Below are 25,495 nucleotides of genomic sequence, written 5' to 3'. Positions count from 1 at the left end.
TAGTCAATAAAACACAGGTCTGTCAGTTTGTCATACTACGAGGGCTTGCATGTTGCTGTGATGCTGGAAGCTATGCCACCGGTATTCAGATACCAGCAGGGTCACCCACAGATGACAGGTTTCAGCTGAGCTTCCAGACTAAGACAGACTAGGAAGAAGGACCTGGCAGTGAACTTCTGAAAAGCATTAGCCAGTGAAAACGTTATGAATAGCAGCGGAACATTGTCACATCACATGCATAGCTCTTTATACTGACATGGGTATGATATATTCATTCTATAATGTACAGTAACTTAGGAAAAAGCAGAACACATTGAGACATGTAAAAATATAGGACTAGAAATGGAGACAATGCCAATCGACTGGAATGTGGGTACTAGAGGTCGAGAACGGTCGGCAGAGTCAATTAACTCATGATTAATACAGAAGTGGCTCCTTGGGGGCATTTCTAATTTTTGGACATTTTATTTATTGACACAAGACCCTCCAGATAGAGGAAAGGGACCAAGAGTCTGATCATTTTGGATTCTAAAACAGAGATGGAATATAAAACTTCCAGAATTCTATGACTGATATTCAAAGAGTACATCATGCAGGCATTGTCTTATCTGGCCCTTACGAAAGTTGGTAAAGTATGCATTATTCTCATTCTTATCATCATTCTCAGAAAACAGAGGTTCTGCAAAGGGCGTAATTAGCTTGAAGTTAAACAGCTAATAAGTGCCAGAGCTAATGACTTTCTCCAGGGCTCTGGTTTCATTCATTCAAAAAATATTTATTGAGTGCTTTTTTTTTTTTTTTTTTACTATGTGCCAGGCATGAGGACATAGCAGTAACTAGTACAAGAAGTTCACAATAATCAAATGAACATATATAGTACACACAATATACATAAGAAGAAATATAAGGCAGGGCACAGGGACACAGAGTTCTGAGAGGGAGTACTATTTCCAATAGAATGATCAGGGAAGTTCCTTCTGAAGAGGTGACATTTGGTCAGAGACTTCAGTGGAAGGAGAGGGTGACCATGCACCTCTGAAGTGAAGAGCTTTCCAGGCTGAGAGAAGCCCAAGTATGAAGGCCCTGATATGGGAGAGTGCTCTGTGAGTTTGAGGAGTAGCAAGGAAAAGGAAACATAGTTGACAATAAGATCAGAGATAAACCAGGGGCCACATTATGTGAGGCCCTTAAGAGCTGGGTCCTAGTAAGGAATTTAAAAGCCATTTTAAGGCTGAAGACTCAATTTAGCTGCTGTGAAGAAGAGACTGAAAGCAGGGAGACCAACCCAGAGCTTATTGCAGTAGTAGAGATGAGAGGTGGTGGGAGAAAGGGTGAGAAGAGTAAAATTCAGGTAGAGTCTACAAGATTTATTGATGAATTAATGTGGGCTGCAAGGAAAAGAAAGACATCAAGGATTACTCCTCCATTATTGGCCCAAGCAAGTGGGTAAATATTATTACCTTTTAAAATGGAGAACACTTACAGTTTACGTGGGGGGAAATCAAGTGTTTTGTTTTGCATGTTTAAGTTTGAGAAGCCTATTAGGCAATAAAATAGAGATTTCAAATAGGCAGTTGGGTATATAATTTGGCATTCAGGAGAGAAGCTGGGTATGCAGATACACATTTAGGAGCATCAGTATACAGATGGTATTTAAAGTCATGCGATTGAATGAGATCACTTACGGAGTGGATTTAGATGGAGAAGAGGACCACATTCCCCAACTTCTAATTATCAAATAATAAAACAATGATGCCCTCATGGAGTTAAAATCTACCTATGTCTGTGTCATCTATACCTCTCTGTCTTAGTTCTTCTCAGAGTTTCTTGGAGATCTCTACACGGCATCTATCTTTCCCCTTTCATGTTGTTTCTCTGTGCCTAATCTGCTCTTTTTATATCTCGAAAAAGAATAGGTTTAAGATACAGCCAACACTGGTACATTCTTATTAACATAACATCCACAGGTATAGGGGTTAGCACTCTAATACATATTTTGAGAGGACACAATTCAATCCATAACAGTATCTAAACTGAGATTATTTACATATTAGGCAAGAGAAAACCAGTGAAGAGATTCACTGGTAGCTCTCTAAGGGGAAAAGAAAAGTCAGAGTTGTTTAAGCCTTTGGAAAGGGTTTATGCCAATTCAGAATTGAAAATCAGTACTTTGGACAAGGTGGACTCAGTTCATACATCTGTCCATCCCTGGTTAAAACAAGTCCCCATGTTCACTGGCCAGGAAAAACTCTTCACTTAGGTCTGGTAAGGGTCTGATGTCCTGGGGTTACTTGAAATTCATGGTCATTAATCACCTTCCATTGGTTAGGACCTCTGTGATGAGACAGTGTTCAGTAGTGAAATCTAGGCAAGTACTGCTGGAAAGTAGAAACTTTTCCTTTTGTAGAGTCTGAAAAATGGAAGATCTGGCCAAGCAGAACAAAAAGGACCTGCCATTGCCACCGAAGTAGGAGGCAACCAAGGATTGTGTGGTAAACAAGATATGAGGAAAGTTTCCAAGAAGCAGTAAGGGTCAGCTAGGTCAAATGCTGCTGAGAGATCTAAGAGCACGAGGACAGAGACTTGGGTGTCACTGGTATCCTTGACCAGTGTGGTTTCAATGGAGTAGTGAAGACAGGCCTGATTTTATCTGGGTTAGGAGAAAGTGGGAGGCAAGAGAGTGGAGACAGGTGCATAGAAAAACCCTTTAAGGGATTCAGCTGTAATGGAGAACAGAGTTACGGGACAGTGTCTGAAGAAGCATGTGGGGCCAATGAAGTTTTGATTGTTTTTAAGATGGGATATATTTGCTGCAGATGAGATTGATTTGGTAGATGGAAAAACTTATGATACAGAAGAAACAAGGGATAATTGCAAGAATAAATTCCTTGAAAGGAAGTAAGATTAGCACCAAAGTAGAGAAGCTGGCACTACTTAAGAGCAGGGACAGCTCATCCACTATTACAGGAGAAAACCCAAAAGCCAAACTCATTGCTGTCGGGTTGATTCCAACTCATAGTCACCCTATAGGGCAAAGGAGAACTGCCCCATAGGGTTTCCAAGGCATAATCTTTACAGAAGCAGACTGCCACATCTTTCTGCTGCAGAGCAGCTGGTGGGTTTAAACCATCAACCTTTTGGTTAGCAGCTGAGCGCTTAAACACTGCACCACTAGGGCACCTTTGTAACAGGAGAGAAGGTACTGATATTCAAAAATTGGTAGATTTGCTTCTATATTCTCAGTGAAATAAGAAACAAAGTCATTAGCTGAGAATGTGGAGGAATGAAGGGAGTTGGAGGTTTAAGGAGTAAGAAAAGTGTGAAGAGAGTGGGACGGTGAACCAAGTGGGCCAGGAATGCAGTAAGGTTACTGAGTAGTCCTGCAGATCCTCTTGAGGCTTGTGGTCATGAATTTAAAGTAAGACTTGTCATCATCCTTTTGTATTTTTCTCCTAGTCACATTCAGCTGCTAGAGTAGGCAGAGAGTTGACCATAACCTGCTGGAACTTTTTTCAGGACAATTGAGAAGAAGCAAGAAGGCAAAGAAGTTGAGGTTGTATGCAAGGGAGTCACCTGGATTGTGGTGATGGACCTGGAGTCTGAGCTCAGGACATAAGGAGGGTAATGCGTAATGAAAAAATGGTAGCAGCAAGAGGTTGGACTTTTCACTCTGCCTTCACATCCGGTGGTGCTTAGAAAGTTCTCAGGATATCACCAGGAAAAAACAGAACAAACCATCCTACTTGCAGCCGATCAATAATGCCCTTAGTCCAGAGTGCATTTCTTTACTTTTCTCTCCTGAGGGGGACTTTCTGGCCATCACTGGAACTTGAAAGCTCCTCCTTTCCCTTCTTCTTTCTTTACTACTCTTCCCCCAAAGTCCAAGGTACACATACTTGAGCCAGCAAGCTTAATTCACAACTTCACCCCACAAATTTGTGTTGGCGAGGCCCAAGTCCCTCTGGTTCCTCACATCTTAAGAATGGAACACCAAAAAGACAACCTTTCTCTTGCTTAAACGGACTGCTTCTCATGGCATCACTTCTATTTATATTGGAAGAATCCCTTCCTACCAGGGGTGAAAGTAGGGAGGGGTAAGGAGTGTGAAGGAAACAGTCTCTTCACTTGGCACTTGTTAAATGCAGAAGCACTTTCTTCTGTGTGTTCTAAATTTACTGCACATTCTAATGAACTTTGACTAGAACTCACTTTAGTCCCAGTGTTTTAATTTTGGCAAACAGTTTCACCATGCAGGCTGGGCTTCTTCCTTGGCCTTAACCTTCCCAGGTAAGGAGGCCCGTCTTTCTGGTCAACTCGTCTATTAGCTCCCAGCCTCATCCAGTTTATCTTTCTACCCACCCTCGTCTGGGGGCCAAGGTCAGACTAATGACAGCCCAACCTACAGGGCAGAAATGCTAGGGGTTCCTGTAAGGGCAAAAGAAAACTTTCTGATTTCTTTTCACTACTCTGAAGATGTTTAGCAACTTCTTGGCATTTTTGGATGTCAAATGCTTTAAGGTTATATCTTTAGGGATGACCTGCAGGATGCCCAAAACTCTTTGCTGGGTCCTGATTCAACCCTCAGAGCCCCCCTTCCTTTTGAATGTTTCCAGGTATATATATATATATTATATATATACCTGCCTGAATATATTACTTGGCCCTGGTCCATATTAAAAGTCATCTGCTATTCTGTGCCTACATAGGTTCGTAAGCGCTTCCTGCAGTCTAGTCCCATCTACTTGCTGTTTCATATTCAGGAGAAGTTAATGCCATTCCCACACTGTAAGTTTAAGAAAAATGACATCACTTAGGAACCAGAAAATACAGCCTAGGCCTGATCTCCCTGTCACTTCAAAATTACTTAAACTTTGGTCTAAGCTGATGATAACAGAGATATCAGTTTATATTCACACGGGATCATTGTCAAATTCCTCCCAAGCCCTTCACGTGATGTGCTGTTCTGGATCAGCCTTTGCCAGGTAGGAGCCCCAGCAGGCCCTGAAGAGAGTCCAGGCCCACCCTGCACTGCTTCATGGGGGCCTGTGGAAGGTGCTGAAGGAGCACGGGTGTTAGTGTCAGACTGACCTGGTCTGCTGTCTTGCTTCGCCTCCTGTATAACGGCTCAGTCAAGGTGTGAAGACAAATTACTGTACTTATTCATAAAGTCATTGTCAGACATATATGAAAGTACACATTCAAGGTACTTAGTGTAGTGCCTGGCCCACATATTATTAATTTAGAAAATAAGCCTAATAACTCAACTGTGCCCCTATGCAGACCTAAGTGACCTTGGGCTCGATCTCAGCCACATTGCTCATCTATAAAACTAGGCTAATACTATCCACCTTTTGGATGTGAGGGTGAATGAGATGGCTTCTCTCTGAAAGTCACTAGCATAGGTCCTGGACCTTTCAGGACATCATCTCCTCTCAGCCAGAAAGATGTATCTGGGCCCGACAAACTCAATTCCAGTGTCTTCAGTCAGATGTGGGAAAAAACTTGTAAATAGTTTCTAGGTACACAGGAACCACCACTTCCAACTGAAATCTTTGGAAGACAGAGATAAGAATATTCCTTTTAGAGAGCAGACTGTAGAATTCCACCCTGTTCCAGTTGCAGGGGCACATGGTCCTGTGGTTAGCTCTACCCACATGCAGAAACCGTGGATACAATAATACCAGTGCCTGGAAACGAGAGCTGCCATGGCCACCTAGGGCAGTGACTTACTAAAAATATGTGAAGTGGGGGTAGAAACCAAAAGATGATTGGGGGCAGGAAAACAGGGCCTAGAGAAGTAGGTTCTCGGGGTAGTGTGGAAGAAACTGTACTGCAGATAGGCTGGAAAAAGTGTTTTTGCTGCTGCGGCTTCTTTTTCTTCTCTTCACCTTCCTTCTTCACAAAGCCACTGTGGGTGGTTTAACGGTTGCTTTACAGTAGCAGTGGAGGTCTGGTGGTGCAGTGATTAAGAGACTGGCTGCTAACGAAGAGGTCGGCAGTTCGAATCCACCAGCCGTGCCTTGGAAACCATATGGGGCAGTTCTACTGTTTCCTATTAGGTTGCTATGAGTCGAAATCGACTTGATGGCAATGGGTTGGGTTTGGTTTTTGATACTAGAGTAGCAAAGGAGTCCCTGGCTGAAATAAATGGTTAAGTGCTCAACTACTAACCTAAAGGTGGGAGGTTTGAGTCCACGTGAATTTGCCTCAGAAGAAAGGCCTAGCGATCTACTTCCAGACAAACAGCCATTGAAAATCCTATGGAGCACAGTCCTACTTTGACACACATGGGGTGTCCGTGAGTAGAGTCTACTCAGTGGCAACTGGTTACTTGATTAGAGCAGCAAACCAGCCCACTGATGGTAGAATGTGGCATTTGGAGCCAAGTAAAACTGGGTCCAATTTCTGATTCCACCATTTGCCCACCCGAGCCTTAGCTGTTGCATCTGTACAATGAAGATGATATACCTATCTTAGGGAGTCATTGTGGCTATCAAGTGAAATTGTTTGGATAAAGAGCCCAGCACAGTGCCTGGCCTGTGGGAGCTGCAGTAGAAATTCTAGTTCCCTTCCTCCCCGACTCCTTGTGCTAAATTTGGAATCTTGATACACATCTGTCTACTAAACAGAGCTGATTCTTAAATCCTTCCATATTTAACAGAAAAGCTTTATGTGCCATAAAACATTAGTGTATAGTGATCAAGTTGGGTATTTTCTGGGGAGAACCGCAAAAGAGCCGCAGCCGGTGTTCATTTGATTTGTAGATATATTGTAATTACTTTTTGCCACACAAAACCCACTCGAGGTACTGTTAAGGAGAGGAATAATGCTGCTTTTGCTGCTTTTCTCTCAACCCTTCTTTCTCTCATGCAAATTAGAAACATTAATTCTTTGTGGCTCCCTGGCCTCTTGGCTGTAGGAAAACCCATCACTTAACTTTCCCCCCCGAAAATAACATAATTGTCAAAAACTCATAGCTTCTGAGTGCAATTGCAGCCCTCTCCTTGATAAGGCAATAACCCAAGCAAACATTAGATGAAGTTACAAGTTGGAACATAAAGCAGAGATGGAGGTATTATTTGCACAAGATGAGTTGAAGTTCTCTATAAAGTTGCACAAATTCTTAAAGTTGCACAAATTCTTACAGGCAGAGTAGATTTTGGATAGAGCTATTAAACCAAGTCATTAAGTAGCCCATTTTCTAGTTCATCTCCCAGACATCCTTGGCACATCCTTCGTCAAAACATGGAGACTTCTTAGATCTGGTTGCTTTTCATAGAAAATATGCATCGAAGCCCTGAAATCAATTCAATCTACTAGTGGCTCAGTCTTATTTTCCCCGTCTGTTCAGTGGGCATTGGAAACCCTGGTGGCATAGTGGTTAAGTGCTATGGCTGCTAACCAAGAGCTCAGCAGCTCAAATCCGCCAAGCTCTCCTTGGAAACTCTACGGGGCAGTTCTACTCTGTCCTATAAGGTTGCTATGAGTCGGAATCGACTCGACAGCAGTGGGTTTGGTTGGTTTTTGTTTCAGTGGGTATGATGAAAGCCCGTTGTGGACTTTCTTTGTAACCGATATTGCAGAAAAGCTACAAGACACATCCTAAGCACATGGATCAGTATTCTCTTCTTTGTTTTTATGTCCAGGTCACAGCTCCTTCGAGTCACCAACAAGCATGCCTTCTCCTCATCTTGATTCTTTTGCATGGAATCTAACCTGGGTAATGAAAGATTCCTTCCCTTTCCTGTCTCACCGTAGTCGATATGGTAAGTATATTGTTTATTGTTATTTACGATATACCAACACCAGCTCATAATTAAGGAAGCTCAGAGTTCGAGTTAGTGATGCATGGCTCTCCAGGGATCCTCTGGCCTATGTGCAGAGGAAGTCTTTCTGTGTTCTCTGTCTCCCAAAGGTGTCCAGCCCACTAGAGCCCTCCACCCAGTCCTGGCCTCTCCAGACTGATCACTTCCTTCTGTGGGAAGCCAAGGGCTTTGTTGCTTCCATATCCTATCTTCCCGGCCTTTCTAGTCTGTGATATTTTTGGCATCTCCTTACCAATCATTAGATGCAATGATTATTTGCATTTTGACTGTGTCTTTTTAGATGTAGGGTTTGTCATAGATTGAACTGTGTCCCCCCCAAAATATGTGTCAACTTGGTTAGGCCATGATTCTGAGTATTACGTGGTGGTCCTCTATTTTGTGATTGTAATTTTATGCTAAAGAGGATTAGGGTGGGATTGTAACACCCTTACTAAGGTCACATCCTTGATCCAATCTGAAGGGAGTTTCCCTGGGGTGTGGCTTGCACCACATTTAAGGGAGGTGTGGGGGGTAGGGGGGGAACCTCATACAATCCAGAAAGCAATGCCGGGAGCAGAGTACGTCCTTTGGACCTGAAGTTCCTGCACTGAGATGCTCCCAGACCAAGGGAAGACTGATGCATCACAAGGACCCTCCTCCAGAGCTGACAGAGGGAGAAAGGTTTCTCCTGGGGCCGGCACCCTGAATTCAGGCTTATAGCCTACTGGACTGTGCAAAAATAAACTTCTCTTTGCTAAAGCCATCCACTTGCGGTATTTCTGTTACAGCAGCACTAGCTAAGACAGAATTTGGTAACGAGAGAGTGGGGTGCTGCTCTAACAGATATCTAAAATGTGGAAGCAGCTTTGAAACTGCGAATGGATATACGACTCAGAAGGAAGTGAGGAGAACTATTAACACAAAAGAAAGCACAGATGGTGAGAAACAAGCAGAGGACCAGCAGCAGCAGCAGCAAACTAGCAGCAGCAGAACCAGGAGACCAGCTTCAGACAGTGCTAGAGCCAGTGAGAGAGCTGAGTGCCTGTGTGCAAGAGGCTTCCTGGTAGAGTGGGGATCCTCCAGGCACTTACTGGTGGAGCTACTGAGCTTTGGAACAACTTGCCCCAGCAGGGCAGAGGCAGGCATGAGGCCCGAGGGCCGAGAGGCCAAGGAACACAGGAAGCCAGTTGCCTCAGTCTCAAACAGTATGGCCACGCCTCTGGGGTTTCAAAGGGTGGAGCTGTGGCCTCTGGTGTGTCTAAGGGCAGAGTCGCCACTTAGATGGACTATGAGAATGGTGCACCTAAAGCCAAGGGAGCAGAGTTGCCATCCCAGTGGGCCTGGAAGGAGGAGCTGAAGCCCAGGGCAGAGGGGCCCCCACTCAAAATCCAGAGAGTGTGGCCAACACTTAGAGTCTGAAGGGCAGGGCTATTGTGTAAATGGTCTCAGAGAACAGAGGATTATTTTCAAAGCCTTGAGGGCTAATTGAATGTGTTCTGCTGACTTGCTTAGTACCTGCTATGCCTTCTTTCCCTCCAATTTTTCCTATTTGTAATGGCAATGTCTAGCTTGTACCTGCCTGTTCTACCATTGTACTTTGAAAGCAGATAACGTGTATTCTAGATTTCACAGATGAAGAGGAATTTTTGGATTTTGGACTTGGAGTTGATTTAAGACTTCTGCATGATATGATGGAGTGACTGTGTCTTATATGTATGTAGCAAGGATGTGAATTTTTGAGCATCAAAGAGAGGAATGTCATGGATTGAATTGTGTCCCCCAAAATATGTGTCAACTTGGTTAGGCATGACTCCAAGTATTATGTGGTTGTTCTTCATTTTGTGATTGTCATTTTATGTTAAAGAGGATTAGGGTGGGATTATAACACCTTTTTTTGGTTTATAACACCCTTACTAAGGTCACATCCCTGATCCAATGTAAAGGGAGTTTTCCTGGGGTGTGGCCTGCACCACCTTTTATTTTACAAGAGATAAAAGGAAAGGGAAATGAGGGGTGAAGGGGGACAACTCATACCACCAAGGAAACAATACCAGGAGCAGAGCATGTTTTTTGGACCTGAAGTTCCTGCACTGAGATGCTGCCAGGCCAAGGGAAGACAGATGCATCATCACAAGGACCCTCCTCCAGAGCCAACAGGGAGAGAAAGCCTTTCCCTGGAGCTGGCGCCCTGAATTCAGACTTCTAGCCTGCTGGACCCTGAGAGAATAAACTTCTCTTTGTTAAAGCAATCCACTTGCGGTGTTTCTGTTATAGCAGCAGTAGATGACTAAGACAGGGTTTGTAACCCACAAGAGAGTCTAACAATGTGATCTCTTGAGAATGAATTGTTAGTAAGGAGCCACTGACCTTCCAGGGCTCCTCAAGTGACTCCCTTGCATTTGGGTAACTCCTTAAAGGAACTTAGATTACTTTAGCACAGTCGATTCTGCAACAACCTTGTGGGAAAGAGGTCAGGTCTCATTCTGGTTTTACAAATGTGGAACTGAGCTTGATAAGATCACACAGAGAGGGTTACCTAACTACTAAGCTGGAATTCTTCCCTTAAGTGTACTTTTTCTTCCAGTCTTTTTCCACACAGGCTGCTAGGTCCTGTCCAGGAAGCCCTTCCAAAAAAAACCATTGTTGTAGAGTTCGTTCTGACTCATAGCAACCCTACAGTAGAGCTGGCCCATAGGGTTTCCAAGGCTGTAATCTTTATGGAAGCAGACTGTCATGTCTTTCTCCCACAGAGAGGCTGGAGGGTTCGAACTGCCAAATGCTTAACCACTGTGTCATCAGGGCTCTTTAGGGAGCCGTCTGGGAGGCCATATGTATACGATGTTGTTGTTGTGTGCCCTCGAATTGATTTTGACTCACAGTAACCCTATGTAAGAGGGTAGAACTGCCTCATACCAAAAAACACCAAACGCATTGCCGTCGAGTCAATTCTGACTCATAGTGACCCTATAGGACAGGGTAGAACTGCCCCACAGGATTTCCGAAGAGTGCCTGGTGGATTTGAACTGCCCACTTTTTGGTTAGCAGGCATAGCTCAGCACTACGCCACCAAGTTTTCCAGGCAGAACTGCCCCATACGGCTTCCTAAACTGTAATATTTATGAGAGCAGATTGCTAGGTCTTTTCTCTCGCAGAGCCACTGGTGGGTTCAAACTGCTGACATTTTGGTTAGCAGCTGAGCTTTTAACCATTGTGCCACCAGGGCTCCTTGTACCTGGTGTAGAATTTCTCATTCTCAGCATTCATGCTAACATCTCAGGAGCTGGGCCTCCGCAGAGGAAAGAGCAGGCTTGGAGGAGAGCTGATGAGTTTCTAGGAAAACGTTTTTTCTTTCTCTTGAACCCCATGAGTGAAGGGGCTGGGCTGTGTTTGCTCATCGCTTTATCCTATCACACACGAAGGTGCTTTAAAGACTCCTGAAATGAAGAATGAATGCAAAAGGCCTTCAGGGGTGGAAATCACACAGCAGGCCCCATGCAATTATGTATTTCTGAACCCAGCCCAGCACTGCGTTCTACTTCCCTCTGGCCAGTTACTTATTTCTGCTACTCAGTCTCTGCCCTTGGGCCTGCGCCATTTAAAATGCACCTCCCAGAGATTTCCCAGACACTACAGAAAAACTCTTAGCCCAGAGCCTGTCGTTCCTCATCTATTAAAGTAGTTAGTCTTGGTTTATGTTTATTTATTTCAAACTTAAACAAAATGCAGCAAAAACCATAAGACAGTATAGGACTGTAGTATGTGCTGAGGTTCTTCCTGCTTCTCATAAGCATCCCCAGAGCAAGCGGAGCATCTGTAGTCCTCAGGAGATTCCAGATAAGAATTACTTCTTGATTTTATTTAAGCCAGACACTGAGCGTCATCCTATCATAAGGACAAGTGTCTACAAATAGTTGAAATCTGGTCCTTTGTATTGTTATTGCTTTGTTACCAGATTTGTGATACAACTGGTCTTTGGATAACATGCTTGTATTCGCTGTCAAAGTCATTCAGTATCTTCACAGGATGACAACTTTAATAAAATGCAGGCTATCCAAAAAAGGAAGGCCTTTCTCCTGCATGCCACAGAAGGCAACTCATTTGCTCCCTGGGGAGCATCCTGAAAGAGGTTGCAGGTTTAAAGGAGAAAACCACTGGAGTTTATTAAGCCGCTACTCATTGCTTGACCTTGATAAACCTACTTCCTCTTCCTGGGCTCTTACCTGTAAATGAGTGGAATGGAGTGCCCCCTGGGGTAAAGGAGGAGGCCTGGATGATTTCCAAAATCCCCTTTGGACTCTCTGTGTACATAGACTCCTCATGATTTCCCTTCTTGGCAGACGACAGGACCCAAACCGTTGACCAGATACTGCTGAAATGCTGGATGAGGGTACCAATGTCAGCACCATTAACGCTGTTGGATCTCAAGGGAGGGAAGAGCTGAGTCTTGATTGGTGTTTCTTGACTAAGTGGTGTTAATTTCAGAGCCTTGTCATCTTCCTACAATATTTAATTCAGCTGATACTCAAAAAGACCCCTCTCAACTGCTGTGTGCCTGGCCCTGGCCCAGGTGCTGAAGATGATGCCAAGATAAGCAAGCTGTCCCTCCCCTACCCTCACAGGGCATGTAAAACCAGAAATCCAAACATTTGCCAGAAAGTCAATTCCAACTCACAGCAACCCTAGTGTCACAGAGTAGAACTGTGCTCCATAGGGTTTTCTTGCTATATTCTTTACAGAAGCAGATTGCCAGGCCTTTCTTCTATGGCACTGCTGGGTGGGTTCAAACAACCAATATTTAAGTTAATAGTTGAGGTCAAACCATTTGCACCATCCAGAGATTTTTCAGAGCTCATAGGTCAGAGAAACAATTCTGAGGTAGCTAACCCATGGCCACACCACCTAGAGTGCTTCTGAGGGTTGACCACAGAAGGGTAAAGGTTAAGGCCCTTCCCAAAACTTATTATAGAGCAAGTTGAAGGTGGAGTTAAGGCCAAGACTCCTGTCCCCTTAAGGAGATTTCTGAGGGTTCAGACCACAAGTGTCTATGAACCAAAGAGGCCATCAGGCTCACGGGTGATAAACCCATATCTTTCAACTGCTGTGAAAGACATTTTAAGAAATGTTAACAACTTCATTAGTTTTAAGGCTCAAACTTGGGCAGAGAAATTTGACTGGAAAATTGCTGGCCAAAGGGATAGTTCTTGAGACAGTGGGGAGGAACCAAGCCTCAGCAAGTCGATGTGGGCGCTTCAGGCTGGAGCTCCAAGCCTGGCTGCCTGTCTTAACCTGTCTTCTACAGGGGAAGGGGAAAGGGATAAGAGAGGAAGAATTATCAGCCAAATCACAGGTACCTCGCAGCCCAGCTGTCCAGTCCTGAGCTGAGTATGGCTTTCTTCTTACCAGTGTTTTATGAGAAGAGACCAGGTGGAGAGAGGCTAATAAGATTTACTCACCCCCAGCTTGTAATTATCTGCTTGAGGAAAAAGTTTGACCTACCTTTTTGAAGGCTCCCCATATTTCTTCTAATTTATGTTGGGGCCTTTTATGTTGTGTAAAATATATTCTCTTCGATGGCATTTTGTATCACATTCCAGCTCTTTCTCATCTCTTGTCTTCAGTGACGGGCCGCTAATTTCATCATCGACAAGCAGAGAGTGGCACATTCCTCCCCAAAGGCTTTGAAGGAAACAGGACATCTAAAGAAAGATTTTCCCCCCCTTTTATCATCAGCTCTGATGCCTTTAGACTTATTTATAGACTTGGCTAAAGGATTGGGCTCTAACTACCCACCCAGATAAAAATCTGTTCTATCTGGCAGCATCAAGTGCTGAGAGATTAAGGGAGCTTTGATCACCTTGAGTTCCAGAACCACAGGGATGGGCTGTATCCTTCCCAACTTTAATTCATATTTGCCCACTCTGGGCATGGGAAGAATAGGATCAATATTTCAAACAGAATGACCAAAGGTTCTGCCCTGGATGAGGGAGGAAAGACTGAATCCAGATATTTTAACTCCAAGTTGCATGCTGTTTCTACCACATCACCAAGTTATTTCAAAGATGAACTTGCCCTCTATGGGAAGGACTTGGATGACCTGGTCATTGGACTAAATAACCAGTCTGATGGCCAAGATCTTGGGCAGCTTTAGGACCAAGACTCAATGTCCCCAACTTGAGACTATCCTAGGTAGGCCAAGTAATTCACCTCTTTCTAATTATGAATGTGAGTGCCACCCCCTTCGCCCCCTACCAGGCACTATGGGCAGTCTTGTCCTCTTTCCCATCTCTTCTTCCCACTCTACACTATGGTCCTCATTCTTCCAGCTCTCCAAGGTCCTGAACCCCATTTTTGTTGTTAGCTGTCCTTGTGTCCACTCTGACTCATGATAGCCCCATGTACAGTAGAACAAAACATGATCTGGTCCTGTGCCATCTTCCCGATCAATGGTATGCTTGAGTCCATTGTTGCAGCCACAGTGGGTTTTGAATGCCTTCCAACCTAGGGAGCTCATCTTCCAGCACTACACTGAACAAATATTCTGTTGTGTTCCATGGGGTTTTCACTGGCTAATTCTGAGAAGTAGAATGCCAGGCCTTTCCTCGTAGTCTATCTTGTCTGGAAGCTCTGCTGAAGCTTGTCCACCATGGGTGATCCTGTTAGTATTTGAAATACCAGTGGCATAGTTTCCACCATCCTAGCAATTTGTACGCCACCACAGTAGAACACACTGACAGATGAGTGGCGGTAACTAAACACTGACTCCCGGAAAAGAAAACACCCCTCCCTAAATCCCAACATCAGAATACAATAAAGCTATTGTTGGACTTTAAATAAAATTCTATTAAAACTTTGTCTGCTTTCAAGTCCATGGGGACCCATACAATTTATGGGCTGGTGCTTTTGGAGAGAAAGAAAAATTAGACTTTTTAATTACTTTCCCTGCCACTACCACTACCACCAGTCCTGTTAATGTATCAATTTCTTTGATTAAAGACGGAGGTCAACTAAATATCTCTCTCTCACTCTCTCTATGTGTATATGTCAACCGACCACAGAGTTAAAAATGGAAAACAAAAGGCCTTCCAGTTCCCTGTGGGTTTGCTTCCTGGCTCTGGCAGGAAGTCAGTTTGATCACATTTCTGAAATTACCTATTTAATGTGGCTGTCCCTGATCAACCATTCCAGCCCTCAGAAGTCTGGCGTCAGTGAAAAACAGCTCCTTTGTGGTTCGTTGTCAGGACTAAAAGCTTTCCTAACAACTCCTCTGCCCCTGATAGGCCAGGCCCTTTTTGTGTTGTGTTCCCAGCCCTGCTCCACTGAGCTGGGGAGTCAAGTTCTTTCTTGATCCATGCTTCTGTATTTTTGTCTATAACATGGTATTCAAACAGCCTCTGGATGCTTTCACTGAAAAGGATAAGTTCTAAAGGGGACAGTCATCCCAGCAGTCACTCAAAAGGAAGAAGCAGAGAGCATTTGTCACCTTGAGTGTCTGCTGGGATAGATGGACTCAATCCATGGACAGTAAATACAAAGCAGCTTGGCTTAGGTTTTTTGAGGAGGGACATATTTAAAATGCTTCATTTGGTGATATACATTTAAAAAGAAGATACAGAAAGCCATTCAAATAAATCAAAAACCAAATCATTTGCCATTGAGTTGATTCTGACTCATGGTGACCTCATATATGTTAGAGTAGAACTGCTCCATAGGGTTTTCGATGGATGTGGCCTTTCAGAAGTAGATCACCAAGACTTTCTTCTGGGGTACCTTTGGGTGTGTTGAAACTAGCAATCTTTCCATTAGCAGTCAAGTGCTTAGCCCTGTATGTCACCCACCATTCAATAAATACCACCATCCAAGAAAAGAACAATTCATCTCTGAGTAGGTGGCAGATAGAAAGGAAAAAAAGTCAGAATAAAAGATATCAAAAGAGAGGTTCACCAACTGACACAAAAGTAATAAAAACACAAAAGAGATCTATTTAAAACAATGATCCCAAATGGAGAGGGAAAGACACGAACAAAAGAAAAAGGAGAAAGATAGGTAGATGAAAGGACAGAATCAAAGAGACACACAGAAAGAGAGAGAGAAAGAGACACACAAGGGTGAAAGGATCTAAGGATCACTCATGGCTGTTCGATGTCTTTTCACATATTTTTTTTCAGCTGCTAGCATGGTTTCAGCTCTCAGACCTGGGCAGGTGGCTCCCCAATGCTTGCTTCAGTCTTAACTTACCTTCTGAGGGTGATTCCTGCATCCCTACCTACCTGCATCATTTCGCCTGTAGTGAAACTACAAACCCGCAGAGAATGGGAAGATGAACACCAGATGTATTCCTGGCTCTTCTCTAGACGTGCCTATGATAAAGGCAAATAGGACATTCTTCTTTCCCTACAGGAACTCATGTTTGAAAGAAACAAACATGTCTGCTCTATGACAAATGTAGTAACAGACACATATGCAAAGTGCCACAGAGCACAGAGGAGCTAGGACCAGTTCAGTAGAGAACTCAGGAAGGTAGATGTCCTGTAGATGAGGACAGCTGAACTGGACCTTCGTCCCAGGGAGCACCAAGACCAGTGAGAAGGACATTCTAGGCGGAGGGAATACATGTGCAAAGGCGTGTTTAGGAACAGGTAGAGCTCTGTGACACAGAGGACCTGGGGAGTAGTGGAAGGGATGAGGCTGGAGAAACAGTTGCTTCTGGTGTATACTCAGGGTTTGGATATAATTCTACATGCAAAGCATAGTTTAGAAAAGGAAGGGCAGCAGGTGTATCAAAGAGAGATTCTGGATATAGGGTGAGCGTGACCTGGTTGCCTATTTAGGAGAAGAACTTGGGTAACTGAGTGAATGGAGATGTCATTAACCGAAATATAGAAGAGGAGAAACAAACATTTGACAAAAAGAAATGGCGACCAAGACATCCAGTGGGAGAGGAGAAGATGGTGGGATCTACCCTGAACAAGCTGTATTTGAAATGCCTTCAGGACACCCAGGAGAACACAGCCAGCCAGTAGAGAGTTGTAAATATAGGTCTTTGAGGAGGAAAGTGGGATGGAGAGTCATTAGCACACAGATTGTGGTTGAAGCTGGTAACGGGAGGATGAAGACAGAGGAGATGCAGGAGGTTGCATTTAAGACGCAAGTAGAGAAAGAGGAGGATTAAAGAGAGTCCAAGGTAAAATTAAAGGGGAAGTAGGAGAACTAGAAGGTGATATAGCTGCAGAAGCAAAGGGAATAAAGAGTCTTCAGAAGAGGGAATCATCAACAGTGTTAAAGCTGCTGAGAGATAAAGTAGGACCAGGACTGTAAGAAGGCCTTTTATCAGCCTGGTAAGTAACTTTTATATTTTATATTCTCCTTACCCTCCTTCTATTCTTCCTACTTTCTTATTTCAGTTTGTCATCATTTTATTTGTTTTTTTCCTTCCCTTTAACCTGTCTCTCCCATCTTACAAGGTCCAAATGACCCTGCCTCTAAAAACCACAGAACTTTTCTTGGGTACTCTGAGCTACCCTGATACCTCTTTTTCCTTGGGATTTTTTTGATGGGTTGAGCCACATGAGGATGAGATCATCCCCCTCCTGAAATTTGAGAAGGTTCTGTCTTGTACAGGGAATTATTTCCTGGACATGCCAAATTCCCCTAAGAATCCCATTAAATTATGTTCATCTCACAAAATCTGAGGCTTCTCTCCTGTTGCTTTTCAACCAGATAACTTGACTAGCTTTCATTTTATTCCCTTTATGGGCCCAAGTGTAAACTAGGTTACTTGATAAAGCAATCAAGCATGAGTCTAATTTACCCAACTGGAAGGCAGAGAAGATATTAAATGTCAATTTTATTTCTGCCTATTTATTTCTGTCCGTCTGTCCATCTGTCCATCCATCTATCATGCATACATTAACTCGTCCAATGGATGACAATGATTTGCCAAGATCCTTGCTCCTGCCCATCATAGAGATTCTAACCTAGTTCACTGTTATTCCAGATCTAGCATGGGGCCAAACATCCATCTACAAGATGCTTCTTAAATATTTGCATGATTGTATTGTTTGTGTGCAGTACCCCCAACATTCCTATCAGTTTTGTGGAGACCTCTCTCTGGGTCTGATTAACCATAAATACTTCATAGGCAGTCTTCCTTGGGAAATAAAGCTTTTCAATTTTAGTGAAGGCATGGTATGCCTTTTAGATTTAGTAGAGCTTCTTTTTTGGATATCATATAGTGAGTATTCACACCCAGCAGCTGGTGACCACATTAACCCTCAAATTAGAACAGTCTGGGAGGTCGTAGACCTCACTTTATCCCCATTTTCTCACTGAGGAAGGTTATGTAATGTCTTTCTACAGCACTTTGCACCTCTGATGTCACACTTTTCCTTGTGTCTTAGTTATTTGTGGCCCTGCATCATCACTCTCCTAGATTGTAAGCTCTCGGTGGTCAGGAAATTCATGTCTTGTTGCTTTTTTGCATCCTCAGTACTTAGCACAGTGTTTTGTAGTCAGGTTCTCAATAAATGCACACTACGTGAGATTACAGTATTTGCTGAATAGTCCAGGGGGCAAGCGAAGAATAGCCTCAGGTCTCTCAATTCCCAACCTGGAGTTCTTCCACCCCTGAGGTTCTCTGCTTTAGTAAAGATAAAACGTTCCCACCGGCCCTCTCATTTCTGAAGTCATATTAATTTGTTTCAGGAAAGAAATGTGTCTAAGGGGAGAACAGTTCCTGAGTTTAACATGTTTTAGTTTGGAATTCAAAGCTATGATTTTAAGTACTTTGGGCAGGCTTATTTTTATTTATTTATTTGTTTTTCCTTCTCAATTTAAAAAAGCATATTCAGCAGAAATGAGTGAGCTGAGGAAGTTTGGTTTGACAGCTTTGGGACATCTGAGATATTGTATACAGAGCATTTCTCTTCAGCCTAAAAAGACATGTGTCCAAAACATATGCAGGAAAACAACTGATCAAGGGTGAGAAAAAAGAGAGGAAATTCTCTTAAAATGAAATGTTTTGTCAAGAGCAACCTCAGATGCAAAATTTTAAGTCAGATTAATATGACTTTAACCAGCCCATTTTGGTAGATGATTAGGATAATTTGGTATGTGAAAATTCATAGAAATTGTGAGCTGTCAGGACCCACAGCATTCTGATCAAATAGCTTCATTTGTAGATGAGGAAATTGAGGTCTAGAGAGGTCAGGGAGCTTCCCAGGACAAGTGGCAAATCTGAAATTCAAGCCAGGTTGTCTGCTTGGCAAAGCCCACACCTAACCCATCTACAGCAGGGGCATGGACAACAGTTCGTTTTTCTCTTGGCACTTGGGCTCATAAAGTATTTCTTCACTCGTCAATCCCATCTATTGCTTTACTGACCTTAACGCTTCAATACCTTGTGTCTCTGTTAGTCCAGCAGATTTGTGTTGTCCTAAGAATTACTTCAGTGTGGGGACAGTACCATCCTGCTGTGGATGAACCCACGGCCAGGCATAGTCTAGTTGCCTCACAATCACCTAGAGGGTGATTCTTCTTGAAAATAAGACTCTGAAGGCCCCACACTATAGGCCTGGGTTTGAGAATCATTTGTCTTTGGTTCATTTCCTCTTTGACTATTTAGATCCCCTCGGTAACATCTGAGCAAGTGTCTTACTCCATGAAGGCAAGGTGGGAAACAAAAAAACAGAAGAAAAAAAAAAAAAAACTCAATTTTGGAACTGAGACATGGAATTAATTCCCAGCTCTGATTCTTTTTTTTTTTTTTTACTCTAAGTAAGTAGCCCACTCTTTTGGGTTCCGTTATCTGCAAGCAAAATAGGAATGATCATGATTCCTAACTGACAGCATTGTTGTGAGGACTGACTATGAGGACACATTTGAATGATGTGCCCAGAGCACATGTGCTTCACGAATGCTTCCTGAAGAGGGATGAGTCCTGTTCCAGTGGGGGGCCAACAGCCTGGGTTTGAGTGACATGGCTTTATTTGCTAGAAGTCTTTTTCTTACACACCTATGAGTTTCTAGTTTTGTCCTCTGGAAACTGAAAATACTTCACCTTTAACCATGATACTCCCCAAGCTGGAATTTCATCCCATGCAGTCCAACTTCAAAATGCACATAACTACACTCAACTAAGCATTGCTAGTTCCTGCCTGCTCGGGGTAACTTTCTATCTTCCTCTATTCTAAGCCAACATCCTTTCTAAAACTTTACCAGCTGTCAAAAGCCTTTCAGCCTAGGCAGGAGGGAACAGGAAAGCTGGTAATAGGGAACCCAGGGTTGAGAAGGGTTGACATGTGGGGTTGTTAACCAATGTCATGGGAACACTGTGTGTACTACCTGTTTGATGAGAAACTAGTTTGTTCTGTAAACTTTCGTCTAAAGTACAACTAAAAAAAAAGGAAATTAAAAAAAAAAAAATCCTTTCAGTCTTCAAAATGGAGCCCAGAAGTTGCCTCCTTTGTAAGCCTTTAGTCCTCTCAGGTCCTTGCTTATTCTATGTCCCCATGGCTTCATGTGTTTGTATTACTGTAAGAGACATTGGGCTGGAAATCCCTGGAGGGCAGAGACCTCACCTGCTTCACCCCAGCCTTTCCAACATTGCACAGGGGCTAGCACAGGGTCCACGCCAGGGCAGCCTAGTATCAGCCTATGTTTTTGTGGTCATTTAGGACCACAACCTTCACCTCCAACACCCAGCAGATCCTCACCATCAGAGGAAGAAAAGTAAGTGGGCAACTCCATTTCCCATGTTCTGAGGTCATGACCATGAGCCTCTTCCCCATTGTCGTTGACATCACATTGCTCAGAGCTGACCTCCAAACCTGAGGAGTGATCCTGTGTAGACAGATGTCATGCTGTCTACACAGCATGGTACAAATTGCTAGGGTTTTCACCATGCTCTCTGGAGTCTGTTCATTCTGCTAGAGACTCCTTTCAGGTTGAACAGCACCTCCCCAACACACACACACACACACACACTTCCTGCATGAATGGTTCTTGAAAAGTGCAAGCAGAGAACTGTACAGGGAGTCAAGTCTACCTTCTGGTTCTAGCTCTCTTACTTCTCCAGACACTAGGCCATGCCACATTGATCAAGTCACTTCACTCACCTCCAGGCCTCAGTTTTCCCACCTGTAAAATGAGGAAACTGGGCTAGTTGACTTCAGAATGTCTGTGATTTTAACAAGTTTAATAATTTTTAATTTTCTCTTCTGGGATGATGAGCAGAGTCTGGCTTCTTCAATCGTTATGGCCACAGATAAGAGAAATGAGAATGAAGGTTTCTGTACCTCTCTCCTAACATTGTGTGTGTGCACACATGCATCCCTTCTGAGGCTGTCTTCCCAGGCTGTGTTTATGTAATTGATTGATTGGAGGAAACTTGGCCCTTCTTCACTGCAGCTTGATTATAAGTGAACTAAACAGATGTCTTGAACTGGGTGACTGGGTCCCAGATGCATTCTAGGAAGCAGGTCGGTGGGAAGGAAGTGAATGATTTCAGCCCCAGGTCCCATGACAAATGAATAGTGGCTGTGGGAGGGGTAGGCAGGGCCAGCTTTGGTACTTAATCTTATGAAGTGAGTGACCAGATGTTATTGGCAGCTGGATTAATATCAAAGGTGACCTGTGGGCTAAGGCCTCCTTTAGGATATAATCCAGAAAGGAGGAGTAGAAATTCCTAATCATCCAATCCCTGGCTGGAAGTCAGGACTCTTGGGTTCCTGCTGACCAGCTGGCTATAGCCAAGTTAGTTAACTTGTTTTTGGCCATCTGCTCAAAAGGGGAAATTAGTCTGAGAATGGTAGAGATGGGAGAGACATAAGAATCATTTTATTCCACCACTTCCTTTTCAGATGAAGAAACTGAGGCCTAGAGAGGTTAAATGACTTGCTTGAAGTCACATCACAGAGCCAGGGCTAGAACCCATATCTTCTCACTCAAGGCTTAGTGTAACTTCACTTCGTAGGGAAACTTTGTTCACATGTCAAAAAGCGAAGACTGAGTAAGGAGCACACATTTCTCATTCATGCTTTTTACTTTCATTCCTCAGTTGCAACAAGGCTTGACAAACTCAAAACTTTCTGCCTTCAATGCCGGTTTATCTTACTTATTTATCTCCCCTCTGCCATTGCTGACTGCTAGAGCCACGTAAGGAATAACAGTGATGACCACCATCATGTAATAAGCCCCAACTATGTGAGAATCACTGTGCCAGGTGCTTGACATACACTATTACATTTAATCCTCCTCATGACAATTCCCTGAGGCAGTCTCTACTTTAATCCTCATTTTACAGATGAAAAAATTGAGGCACAAGAAGATTAAGTAATTTACCTTAAGGAACACAGCTAGTAAGTTAGCAGAGCTAAGATTTCAACTTGGGCACCCTGACATTCTGCACTGCCTTCCCAAATACCCTGGTGCTGCCCTGAAGTTTTGATATAAAACAGGGCAAGTGGAAGAAGATACTTATCCTAGTCAACATCTCTTTGGGACCTCCATGTTCAAACAAGTCGAGTTCATCCCAGGTTCCTCATGGCAAATCTGAGGCACAGGGGAGAAAGTTCAGCATTACAAGGCCAAAGGGATAAGAACATCCAACTATATTGCATCTCATAGTTAAGAAAGCACTTCCATATTCATTACCTTATTGATTATCACAGCAGAAATTACAATTAATAGTAGTAGTATTAGCATTACTGTTATTAGCAGCATTATCGTTATAATATCCCTGTTTTATTCATAAGGAAACCAAGATTCAAGCTGTTAAATGAATTACCAAAGCACATAGCTAATTGGTCTGAAGTTGGAAGGATTTCCAAAGATTCTCTAGTGATCTTTCCACTTCCTTCCTCTTCCAATGCTTTCCCTTACCTCATTCTCACTGAAGTTTCTGGCCTGTGAACAGGCCTGTAGCTCACCAGCAGGAAGCTTTCAAAAACCATCAAAAAGCAGTTTGTTGGCAGAAGAGTACGTATCGCATGAGCGAAACCAGAAAACCTTACTGAAGATTAGTTCTGCCATTGAATCATTGGAAGGTCTTTGAAACCTACCCATGGATGTTTCTGCCAGCTTATTCTAGAAAAACAGTAAGGATTTTTGAGAATTTTCCTAATTGTTTAAGGTATTGTTTTTGTTTATTACCCAGAGCTTTGAGTAATAATACTACTGACAATAATAATAAAAAGCACAGGATTAGGAACTTGATTTTAGTACCACTTCTGAAACCCACTCTTTATGCATCCTTTGGCCAGCCTTGACACATCTCTGGGTCTTCATTTCAGATGATCTTCAAGGTCCTCATGACTCTGGTTATAACTTTGGGAAGTTCTGACTAATCTCTTGAGAAAAGGAATCCCTGCCTTAGTGTCTCCAGATTGGTGGCTGTTGAGAGATTTCCTTTGATTTGGGAGCAATCTCTAAGAACTATCAGTGTTTTGAGATTTCTGGAACTCTTTTTAATGAGCTGTGGTTTCAAATATGAATGCCTTGAAGGCCATCTGTAAAAGACTTGCAACATTTGCATGACAATTCTGGTTTTCATATAGTTCTTTATTGAATACACAAATCATGCTTGTCAGGAATACACTGACATTTGTATATTGCATCAATGAAGCAATCCAGCCTCAGCGTAATTATGCTAGTATAAGTCGAGCTGGGAAAACCAGGGCTAGTGGTTCAGTGAGCCTGACTTTCAGCCTGGCCCAAACCTGGAGAGGATGGCATTCGGAAAGGCCTCCATAGCAAGGAGAAATGCCATCCACACTGTGTGCCAAAGACTCTCCGACCAGTGGCACAACCCTGAGCAAGTCTTTTCTCTTGTGTGGGTCTGGTTTTCTCACCTGTCCAGTGTAGAAATGACTGATCTAAAATGTCACTTCAAGCTCTAACAGCATATGACTCTGTGATTGTCACCTAAAATCACACACGGAAACCATACTGTTGTACAACAAGACACTAAGTAAATGATTATACGTCAGCATCTCCTTCACGCTGATATTTGGAATACCCCACATAGATATTATTTCTCATGATAAACAGGAACCTGTGTTCAAAAAGGATATAGCTATTCAAATTCCAATTCAGCTCAGGCGTATTGACAATTTCTCCTTTCAAAGCACTGCATTGTCTCATCGAGTCCTCCCATCAGCTCTGTGAAGTTAGTCTCATTACTGAGAGCTCCCCACATCACTCAGCTGACAAGTGACGGATTTGGAGTCAAATTTCAGATCTTGAGGGAGGAGCCAAATTGGCAGCTTAATCAGATGCACCACTCCATCCCTCTGCAGCAAAGACTTGAAAAACCAACTAAAACAGATACAGATGTCAGCGTAGAATGCTGAGCATCAAATGAAGAGATAAAGAACTAGATTGAACACCAAATGAAAGAAGAAACTGAAAAGAGAGAATAAGAAGGGATGGAACTATCCTGCCTAGCCAACTGGCCCAGCATAACATAGCCATCTTGAGACAAAGACAGCAGAGATTCTGGGTAAGGAACACAGGAAGGAAATTCATGGAATTGCCATCAGGAAACAGAGAAAATTAGAAGACACACCCAGAATAAAACAACATGAACAGCAGCACAAACACCCCATCCCTGCAGCCCAGACCACTGGGGATCACAGTACGGCCCCTCCTTTCTCCCCACCCCCCACCTGCCTTTTTCACCCATCCGGTCACTCTGAGCATAGGCAGGCTGCTATGGTGCAGACCCAACTACCCACACCATCCTACTACCCCACCTAACCACACTGTATGCAGACAAGCTGCTCCAGTACGGCTTCAGGAAAAAAATCTAACCAGGGATTAGATAAATGACCTGTACAAAGAAAAGTATGAAACCAAAAAAGAAATCAAAAAAGACCTACATAAATAGAAAAACAACCTACATGCACATCAACAGATGAGTGGTTAAACAAATTATGGTACACACACACAATGGAATACTACTCAATGATAGAGAATAATGATGAATCCACGAAACATTTCACAACATGGATGAATCTGGAGGGCATTATGACAGTGAAATAAGTCAATCACAAAAGTACAAATACTGTACGAGGCCACTATTATGAAAACCCAAGAAAAGGTTTACCGACTAAAACAAACAAAAAAATCTTTGATGGTTACTAGGGAGGGGAAGGGTGGGGAGAGGAAATGACTAAGTACATAGTAGAGAAGCATTAACTTTGGTGAAGGGAAAGACAACAGAACAACCTGACCAAGGCAAAGTCATACAAGATTCCTAGACACATCCAAATACTTTGAGAGATCAAGTTACTGGGGCTGAGGGCTGGGGAACATCATCTCAGAGGACATCTAGGTCAATTGGCATAACATTGTTCATAAAGTAAATGTTCTACATCCTACTTTGATGAGTAGTGCCTGGGCTCTTAAAAGGTTGCACGTGGCCACCTAAGATACACCTATTAGTTCCATCACATTCAGAGCAAAGGAGAATGAAGAAAATCAAAGAAACAGGAAAATATTAGTCCAAAGGACTAATGGACCACATGAACCACAGCCTCTACTAGCCTGAGCCCAGATGAACTAGATGGTCCTTGGATACCACCACTGACTGTTCTGACAGAGATCACAATAGACGATGCCAGACAAAGCATGAGAAAAATATAAAACAGAATTCAAATTTGCAAAAAAAAAAAAAAGAAGACCAGACTGACTGG

At 43.2% G+C, this 25,495-nt stretch overlaps 1 protein-coding gene across 1 annotated transcript in view; it reads left to right on the top strand.

The window, feature by feature from the left end:
- ALK (ALK receptor tyrosine kinase) overlaps nucleotides 1–25,495 on the top strand; it is a 1,066,008-nt gene that overhangs the window by 334,626 nt on the left and 705,887 nt on the right. The window contains exon 2 of the mRNA XM_049904948.1: nucleotides 7,647–7,766. Coding sequence (XP_049760905.1) covers nucleotides 7,647–7,766 — 120 coding nt within the window. The remainder of the gene's footprint in view (nucleotides 1–7,646; nucleotides 7,767–25,495) is intronic.

This window comes from Elephas maximus, chromosome 12, assembly GCF_024166365.1.
Source record: "Elephas maximus indicus isolate mEleMax1 chromosome 12, mEleMax1 primary haplotype, whole genome shotgun sequence".
Lineage (NCBI taxonomy): Eukaryota > Metazoa > Chordata > Mammalia > Proboscidea > Elephantidae > Elephas > Elephas maximus.
Note: the sequence above shows the minus strand (reverse complement) of the source record. Positions and strands in the feature narration are given on the sequence as shown.